This window comes from Chiloscyllium plagiosum, unplaced genomic scaffold (genome assembly GCF_037043375.1).
Source record: "Chiloscyllium plagiosum isolate Xiang-an unplaced genomic scaffold, Cpla_swu_hap1 HiC_scaffold_27, whole genome shotgun sequence".
NCBI classification, from domain to species: domain Eukaryota; kingdom Metazoa; phylum Chordata; class Chondrichthyes; order Orectolobiformes; family Hemiscylliidae; genus Chiloscyllium; species Chiloscyllium plagiosum.
The window spans coordinates 17,276,646-17,286,456 of record NW_028270165.1 but is presented as its reverse complement, the minus strand read 5'-3'; the positions used below and the strand labels follow the sequence as shown (position 1 = coordinate 17,286,456).

The following is a 9,811-nucleotide window of genomic DNA, read 5'->3' as shown; positions in this document are numbered from 1 at the left end:
GGCGGAAAGTTAATCAGATGTTTTTTTTATTCTGGGAGATGGTCTTTCCCTCCATACAGAGTCTTCTGATGGGGTCAGTGGACAGGGTCAGGAGGGTGTGAGCCCAGGTCAGGCAGGCAAAGGGGATCTGGGAGAGGGCTGCAGGGGGGAGGAGCTAACTGTGGGGTGGTGGGAGTAAGAACAACGTTAGGGAGGGGGAGGTAAGGGACAGAATAGTGACAGGGATTGCCTCTTGTTCTCTGCAGTTGGCAGCAGAAGCACAGATGGTATCGGAATCTGGTGCCAGGATTCAGGAACCGATGCGTTCAGGGCTGGAGAAGTGGGAAAGGGAGGTGCAATGGGTGTGGTCCAACGATGTCAGCAGGACACAGCCTCTGCTGAGGGCGCATGAGAAGGTAAAAGCTGCAAAGACAAAGCAGAACCTCAAAGCAGTGGGTGGGATGGTGGCTCAGTGGTTAGCAATGCTGCTTAATAACGCCAGGAGCCTGGGTTTGATTCCACCCTTGGGTGACTGTCTGTGTGAAGTTTGGCATGTTCTCCCCCTTGTGTCTGTGTTGGTTACCTCTGGGTGTTCTGGCTTCCTCCCACAGTCCAAAGATCTGCACTTTAGGGTGGATCCGGTGTGCTAAAGTGTGCAGGTGAGCTTGCATCTTTTAGGATGACCATGTTAGTTTTGGTTCCTTCATTTGTAAATCCCAGAACTTTTTTTAAACTTACATTCTCAAGATAGCTTTTAACAATAGGTGTCATCTCAGCTCAGATAATGCATTGAAGGTGAGACATTAAAGTCTGTCTGTATCCCAATGTTAGGTCAGACTGATTCTATTTCTAAAGTGGGAGCTACAGAATCTTACATGGATTTATGCAGTTTTTGAGTAATTCGGAATAGAATGGACTTCTGCAAGGAAGTGTATAAACAACTGACCAGGAACACGACAGGCAACTACCAGCTGATCTGGGGCCTTGGAGGGAGGTGAGGGGTAAAGCCCCAAAGGAAACTTGCATATCCGCCACAGATTCACCTGCACCTCCACACACATCATCTATTGCATCCTCTGCACCCGATGTGGCCTCCTCTATATTGGGGAGACAGGCCGCCTACTTGCGGAGCGTTTCAGAGAACATCTCTGGGACACCCGGACCAACCAACCCAACCACCCTGTGGCTCAACACTTCAACTCCCCCTCCCACTCCACCAAGGATATGCAGGTCTTTGGACTCCTCCATCGCCAGACCACAACAACACGACGGTTGGAGGAAGAGCGCCTCATCTTCCGCCTAGGAACCCTCCAACCACAAGGGATGAACTCGGATTTCACCAGTTTCCTCATTTCCCCTCCCCGCACCTTGTCTCAGTCAAATCCATCGAACTCAGCACCGCCTTCCTAACCTGCAATCTTCTTCCTGACCTCTCCACCCCCACCCCAGTCTGACCTATCACCCTCACCTTGACCTCTTTCCACCTATCGCATTTCCGACACCCCTCCCACAAGTCTCTCCTCCCTACCTTTTATCTTAGCCTGCTGGACAAACTTTCCTCATTCCTGAAGAAGGGCTTATGCCCGAAACGTCGATTCTCCTGTTCCCTGGATGCTGGCTGACCTGCTGCGCTTTTCCAGCAACACATTTTCAGCTCTGATCTCCAGCATCTGCAGACCTCACTTTCTCCTCAAATGATTTGATGCTTTGGAGTACAAAATCAAAAAAAAATGTTGAACAGTTACAGGAGAACTGCCAAAAGACCAACAAATGTAGGCTGCTAGTGAAAACTCAGAAGCACCTGTCCAGAGAAGGAGTCTGCACAGAGAAAAAACATCGACACCGACCTGGAGAGCAAATCTACAGAGGAAGATACAAAGAGAAGATTTAACAGCTGGCTGGTTTTGAAGTTTGAGTCTTTCGGTAAATCTTAATCAAGGGTTTTTATTGGACTGGTATCATACAGGGGAAGGTAGAAGATAGGTTAGAGACAGGAGTTGTAAATAGTTGTTAATTAATTATTTTCCGTTAGACTTTAATAAATGAAGTTGTTAATTTTAACTTTAAATACTGACCTTTGGGAATAGTTTCTTGGTTCTTGAATTTTCACAGATTACTGCATGGGTTAAACCTTCTCTATGTTGCTGGTTTAAATTAGGTGGGGGAGGTTGCACCCAGTGTTGTAAAATTTGGGGGCTTTCGTCCAAGATTTGAACTGGTTCAGACAGATTTTAATAGATTTGGCGGTACGAAAAATCCCAGCAGATTTAAACACTTGCAAGTAAGTGTCCTAGATCATTAAATAAAACTTTAAATAGCGACTTTTCGAAACAGTTCCTTACCTCTTGAATTTTCACATTACCACCTGGGGTAAATCTTTTTTGGGTTTAAATTAGTGGGGGGTGCAGTCCATGTCATAACAGTTCTGATGATGTAGAAATAGAGTAGTGGAGCATGGAAACAATTTGTTTGTTCCGTGCCAATCGGATATCCTAAATTAATCTAGGCCCATTTGCCAGCTCTTGGCCCATATCCCTCCAAACCTTCCTGTTCATATACCCATCTAGATGCCTTTTGAATATTGTCATTGTACCAGCCTCCACCACTTCCTCTGGGAGCTCATTCAATCCACACACCACCCGCTGCCTGAAATAGTTGCCCTTTAGGTCCCTTTTACTCCTTTCCCCTCTCACTCTAATATAAATTAATTGCTGCTTTTTCTGAACAGGCTCAGTGGTTAGCACTGCTGCCTTATAGCGCGAGGCACCCGGGTTTGATCCCAGTCTCGGGCAACTGTCTGAGTGGAGTTTGCACCTTCTCTGCGTGGGATTCCTTTGGTGCTCCGGTTTCTTCCCACAATCCAAAGATGTGCAGGTTTGGAGAGGGCACTAGTGGGGAATTAACTTTCACACTTTTTTTCTACTCCTTAGGTCCCTTTTAAATCTTTCCCCTCTCACCCTCAACCTATACCCTCCAGTTTGGGAGTCCTCTACCCTGAGGAAAAGATGAGTAGTCAAATAAAATGCAAAAGGAATAAAATGTCGAGCCGCAGGATAAATATAAAATGTCGCTCCAGCCTTTCTTGTCTCCGAGTGTCATTTGGCCACAAAACCTGTCAGTAACACCAGCAACTTCACAGAGCATCTTGCGCATGCTCCTCGGTGACAACACACACTGCGCATGTTCGCCAGTGTCAGCAAAACCTGCGCGTGCTCCTGGTTGTCCGCGAAATCTGCGCGTGATCTTCTTTTGTTGGGCCAATAGGAAGCCCTGGAGGACCGGAAGGAGCGTGGTCCTCCTACTAATCAGAGACAACCCGATTGTGTTTCTCTCTCTCGCCTTCAATCTCAATTTATGGAGGGGGCAGATTCTGGAAAAATTGGGCCAGGTCTGTGTCTCAGTTGGCAAACTCATGGAAAATGCAGTACCACGATGTGAAGTGATAGCATTCCCTGTGGGGGGTGGGGAGGGAAAGCAGAAAGGAGATGCATTGTTTTAATGTTGACATATTGGGATGTGGAGAAAGTGAGGACTGCAAATGTTGGAGTTCAGAGTCAAAAAGTGTGGTGCTCGAAAAGCACAGCAGATGAGGCAGCATCCGAGGAACAGGAGAGTCAGCGTTACTGACACGAGCCCTTCATCAGGAATGTGTATAAAGGGGCCTCAGCATCCTTCCATACCAGTTAATGCCAGTTGTGAGATAGGTGCAGCAAGCAATGAGCAAAGCAGGTGTTATCTTAGCAAGAGGAATTGAGTCCAGAAGTGGGGATGTCTTCCTGCAGTTATGGGATCATTGAATATATTCAAGGCTGAGTTCATCTGATTTGGAACAACAAAGAAGTGGATGTTTATGGGGGAAGGCAAGAAAATGGTTTTCAGACCATTGCAGAACAGTTACCGAGTCAAACAGCACAGAAATAGTCCCTTCAGTCCAACTACTCCATGCAATGTTCTCAAACTAATCTAATCCCACCTGCCAGTGTTTGGCCTATATCCCTCTGTCACAAAGCTGGTCCTTTTACTAAAAGCTGGTCCTTCTTCTCAAGGATGCTGTGTCCTTGGTTTTTTTTTCAGAAGGGTGGTTAAAAAAACCTGGGCTCTGAAGCGACTCGTTTAGTACAGAGACGAAAAATGGTATTGGGAGGCATTTTTGGTTATATGTGAACAGATGAGACTTGAGGCCAAAGCTTTTATGTTTTAGAAGTGACCTGTACAATGAAAGGGGAGTGGTCAGTCCTGAAAGCTGAAGTCCCGTTTGGGTGAGTTAAGCAGTGGACTATGTGGAGAAAGGCTGCTAACACTGTCTCCTTCTGCCCTTCTAACTTCAATAGTAAGCCTCTGTTTCAGTTTTACTTTGTTTAAGCGGTTTGTTTTTTTTTGGAAATGTTGTGTTCAAGCATTGCGAAGAGTGTTCAGAGTTTCTCCACAGCTTGTACTGTACTTAATAAAGTTTGGTTGTTCACAGAAGTTGGCGTATTGCAGTGTAAGAAGCTCAAGCAAAAGAACTTAACAAAGGAACCTAAGGGATAAGTCTTTCATGCAGAAAGTGGCATGTTTAAGGAAAGAGCTGTCAGAGGAAGTGGTGGGTGCTGGTGCAGTGGCATCTAGATGGGTATACGATTAGGAAGGGTTTAGACAATATGGGCAAAAATGCTGGCAAATCGGCCGAGATTAGGTTAGGTTATCTGGAAGGGTGCTCCATATCTCTATCACTCTGGCTTGCCGCTAACATTTGCCACATCTATATGTACAGTTTCTCTCTGGTGTCAGTGTCAATGCCTTGATATTCTTAACCGGACTGGCAGTGATGACTTTTATAATCTTTTCTTACAGACTATCTGAAGACAGAAGTTCAAAGTCAACAGATAAAGGGCTTATGTCCAAAATGTTGATTCTCCTGCTTCTCTGTTGCTACTTGCCATGCTGCGCTTTTCCAGTGACGCAGTTTTTGACTCTGACTCTCCAGTGTCTCCAGTCCTCACTTTCATGTCAATGTCTGACAGTTACTCAATCCATCAGGACAGCAACAATTTTCAACTATGATTCTGTGAGAAGGAGCAAAGCTTTCTTTTTGGTTCCTGTTTGAGTACGGGGGCACTGGTTGAAAGACCCTACTGTTGCAGCGCACTGAGTGTGGAGCCTGAAACAACTCTACTGCCTGGAAAGAAGAATTCATGGCAGGGTTGTACACGTGTGTGTGCAGCTGAAGCTTCGGCCATGGAGAAACCCGAGGAAACACGCCCTGTTGAGAAACCATGGAATTGTGGCGACTGCGGGAAGAGCTTCCGTGTCCCATCTGTCCTGGCGGCTCATCAGTGCAATCACACTGGGAAGAGGCCGTTCTCCTGCCCCGAGCGGGAGAAGGGCTTTACTAGCTCCTGTGTCTTGCTGGCCCACCAGCATATACACACTGGTGAGAGGCTCATCAGTTGCCACGAATGCGGGAAAGCCTTCAGCAATTCCTCCAACCTGCTGAAGCACTGGCGAGTCCACACGGGGGAGAGGCCATTCAGCTGCCCCGAATGCGGGAAGGCCTTCAGCAATTCCTCCAACCTGCTGGCCCATCAGTGGGTCCACACGGGGGAGAGGCCCTTCAGCTGCCCAGAGTGCGGGAAGGCCTTCAGCAATTCCTCCCACCTGCTGAGACACCAGCAAATCCACACGGGGGAGAGACCCTTCAGCTGCCCAGAGTGTGGGAAGGCCTTCGCTAAATCCTCCGACCTGCTGGCTCATCAGCGGGTCCACACGGGGGAAAGGCCCTTCAGCTGCCCAGAGTGTGAGAAGGCCTTCAGCAATTCCTCCAACCTGCTGAAGCACCGGCGAGTCCACACGGAGGAGAGGCCATTCAGCTGCCCCGAATGCGGGAAGGCCTTCAGCGACGACTCCAACCTGCTGAAGCACCGGCGGGTCCACACGGGGGAGAGGCCCTTCAGCTGCCCAGAGTGTGGGAAGGCCTTCAGCAATTTCTCCAACGTGCTGACCTATCAGTGGGTCCACACGGGGGAGAGGCCCTTCAGCTCCCCAGAGTGTGGGAAGGCCTTCAGTAAATCGTCCGACCTGCTGGCCCATCAGCGGGTGCACACGGGGGAGAGACCCTTCAGCTGCCCAGAGTGTGGGAAGTCCTTCAGTAAGTCCTCCAACCTGCTGGCCCATCAGCAGGTCCACACCGGGGAGAGGCCCTTCAGCTGCACAGAGTGTGGGAAGGCCTTCAGTAAGTCCTCCAACCTGCTGGCCCATCAGCGGGTCCACACGGGGGAGAGGCCCTTCAGCTGCCCAGAGTGCAGGAAGGCCTTCAGCAAGTCCTTCAACCTGCTGAGACACCGGCAAATCCACACGGGGGAGAGGCCTTTCGCCTGCTCTGAGTGTGCTAAGGCCTTCAGCAATTCCTCTGACCTGTTGTCCCACCAGCGGGTCCACACCAGGGAAAGGCCATTCAGCTGCCCCGAGTGTGGGAAGGGGTTCACCTGCTCCTCCAAACTGCTGGCCCACCAATGGGTCCACACCGGGGAGAGGCCGTTTGCCTGCCCTGACTGCGGGCGGAGGTTCACATCCTCCTGCAACTTGCGGAGGCACCAGTGCATCCAACAATCAGATTCCACCAGTGACACTGCAATGGGTCACCCCCAGGGCTGAACCTCCTGCCCATTCTGACAGTGGGTGCAGTGAGCTTTTTTTGTTTTGTGCTGGACTTACCTCCCCCCAACCCCCACAAGCCCACCTACGTGGCTCAGGGGTGGCATGGTGACTCAGTGGTTAGTACCACTGCCTCACGATGCTGACCTGGGTTCAGTTCCACCCTCGGGATGACAGTCTGTGTGTAGCTTTCACGATGCCCCCCCCCCCCCCCCGCCACGTCTGTATGGGTTTCCTCTGAGTGCTCTGGTTTCCCTCCCCTAGTCTAAAGGTGTGCAGGTTAGGATGGATTGGCCCATCTAAATTGCCCCAAAGTGATCAGGGATGTGTAGGTGTGATGCATTAGTTGGGGTAAATGTAGAGGAATAGGGATAGGGGAATGGGTCTGGCTGGGTTACTCTGCGGAGGGCCAGTGTGGACTTGTTGGGCCAAAGGACCTGTTTCCATACTGTAGGGAATCTAATCTTAAAAAAAATTCCTCCAAGCAATATTGATAAAATATGCCGAGTTGGACAAAGTACCCTGTCAAGTTTGAGACAAACCCAGATTTGAAGAAGTCGGAAGTCACATGACACCATGTTACAGTGCAACAAGTTTATTTGAAATCACAAGCTTTAGGAGCATTGCTCTTTCATGAGTGCTGCTCCTTCATCACTTCATCTGGTGCCGTGTGACTTCTGACTTTGTCCACCCCAATTCAACACCAGCACCTCCGCATCAGAGTTGACAAATGAGATTGGATTTTATTTGGCCTGATTGTGAGATGTTCATTTGGAAACTCAAAACTGTCGTACCGATAAAGAGATGCGAATCATAGAGTCCTACAGCAGGAGACAGGCTCTTTGGTCCAACATGTCCATCAACACTAAGCCCATTTCCCTGCACTTGGTCCATTTCCTTCCATACCTTTCCTCTCCACGTATTTCTCCAAATGCCTTTTAAATGTTGTTAATTGACCCACCTCAACCACTTCCGCTGGCATTTCATTCCATATGTGTACCACCGTCTGCGTAAAAAGAAACATTGCCCCTCACATTCCCTTTTATTCTTTTTCCTCTAATCTTAAACTGATGCCCTCTAGCCCTCACTTCCCCAACCCCAGGGTAAAAGTCTGAGAGCATTCACCCTCTACGATCTCTTCACTTCTCTAAGGGCCTCTCTCAGTCTCTAATGCTCTAAATAAAAATATCTTAGCTTGTCCAACCTCTCCCTTTTACACAGACCCTTGAATCCTGGTAACATCCTTGTATATGTCTTCAGCACGCTTCCAAGTTTAATAACATATTTGTTATAGACACTGCCCTGTTGACCTATTTTGTTGGAAATATACGACCTAATCCAACTGGATAATCTGGCTGATGGGGCAGGAAACCACTTCCTTTCTTGAGAGACAAGTCTCCTGGAGAGAGCTGGCTGGCTGACTGATCTACTGACCCTCACAGTGCCCCACTGCCTTCAGTTATCTGGAAGGAGTCTACACATGGTGCTTGAAACCTTTATCATCTTTGGGATGGATCCCCATTCATTCCGTGCTATGGAGTCATGCTGCCTGGAAACAGACCCTTCAGACCAACCAGTCCATGATCCCCAACTAAACTAGTGCCACCCATCTGCTCCTGGCCTGTATCCAGTTTGTTAATAGTTTTGTTCATTTGTTCACCGTGAGAGTTGGATAAATAAATTGCTGATTGTTGATTTTAAAGCATTGGGGATTTATTCTTCTCACTAGAGCAGGTTACACCACTTTTAATGCTAATTTTACAGATTATTGGGCGACACGGTCCTCTGGGTGTTTCTGTTTGAGAAAGGTGGTGCTGTCAGCCTTCGCTTTATAAGAGTATTGACGTGATGTACTGCTGAATGCAATGGAGTCAACATGAATCCCAGCCTCTCACTGTGGTTGTGGGTGAATCGCCTTAATTTGGCTCTTAACTCAGAAACTGCACACAATTAACTGCTGAAACAATGATTAACACTTTATTGTATGTAGCAACCAAAAATAAAACTCAAGTAACCAAGTTCAACCTCACTCACAACTTGGCTATCACCCAATTGATGGCAGAATTTAACTGAGTTTCTCCCAACAGTATCTGTCTCTGGAAGTGTCCAGGGATTCAGTGCAGCATTCTTCTTCCAAGTACTGCTACTGCATCTTTCTGAGGTTGAATTCTGGTGGAGATTCCTCGCTTTCAAATCTGTGGTGTGATGCTTCTTTAGATTCTAACACCACCTCCCCACACTTCTGGAGATCTCCGGTCTGTAGCTTACCTTCTTATCCTCGAGGTTTCGTGGTTTGTTTGGTACAGCCTTTCCTGCAAAAAACCCCTTTACGTCAGGGCCTTCCTTCCACAGACAAACTTAATTGTCCTTTTGTCATGAGCTTATTAAACACTTCGCTCATCTGTCCCAGGAAGCAGATTGTTATTTTGCGTCCTTCTTCCCAGGGATGGTTAACTATCAGAAATTAGGCCATTCAGCCTATTGAGTCTGCTCCACTATTTAATCATGGCTGATACGTTTCTCAACCCAATTCTCCCCGTAACCCTTGATACTTAAGAATGATTGAGTCAGCTCCGCCATTCAATGGGCTGAATGGCCTAATTTCTGCCTCTGAGGTCTTCTGATGTAGCAGTTTCTCAGTGGACCTTTTGTTTCTTGGTCCAGAAAGAATTCCTGCTGACTCAGGGAATTTGGAAAGTTCTGCAGTTTACAGGACCGAGATACTGGCAATTCCCAAGATCCTTTGGTATCCCTGAAAACAATCGAGGTGTCTGGAAATCTCTGCTGCTTCTCTGGAACAGAAGAATTATGGGGAGAAAATTCAGAAATCTGATGTGCAAAGAGACTATGGAGTTCTACTCCAGGATTCTCTCAAGGTAAACTTGCAGGTTGAGTCAGTAGTTGGGGAGGCAAATCCAATGAAGGCATTTATTTTGATCAGACTTGAATATAAATGCACGGATGTACTTCTGAGGCTCTGTAAGGCTCCGGTCAGCCCACAATTGGAGTACTGTATGTAGATTTGGTCCCCATATCTCAGGAAGGATGTACTGGCCCTGGAACATGTTCAGAGGAGGTTCACAAGAATGATCCAGGAATGAAAAATTTAACATATGAAGAACATTAGAGGATTCTAGGTTTATACATCATGTAGTTCAGAAGGATGAGAGGGGATCTAATTGAAACCTACAGAATAATG

General features: G+C 47.8%; 1 protein-coding gene across 1 annotated transcript; it reads left to right on the top strand.

Annotated features, from left to right (window-relative positions):
• Positions 1 to 5,196: 5,196 nt before the first annotated feature.
• On the top strand, positions 5,197 to 6,646 carry LOC148143269 (uncharacterized). Its single transcript, XM_087975796.1, has one exon. It carries the CDS (start codon positions 5,197 to 5,199, stop codon positions 6,610 to 6,612), a length of 1,416 nt encoding a protein of 471 aa, XP_087831922.1. The 3' UTR covers positions 6,613 to 6,646.
• Positions 6,647 to 9,811: the final 3,165 nt, after the last annotated feature.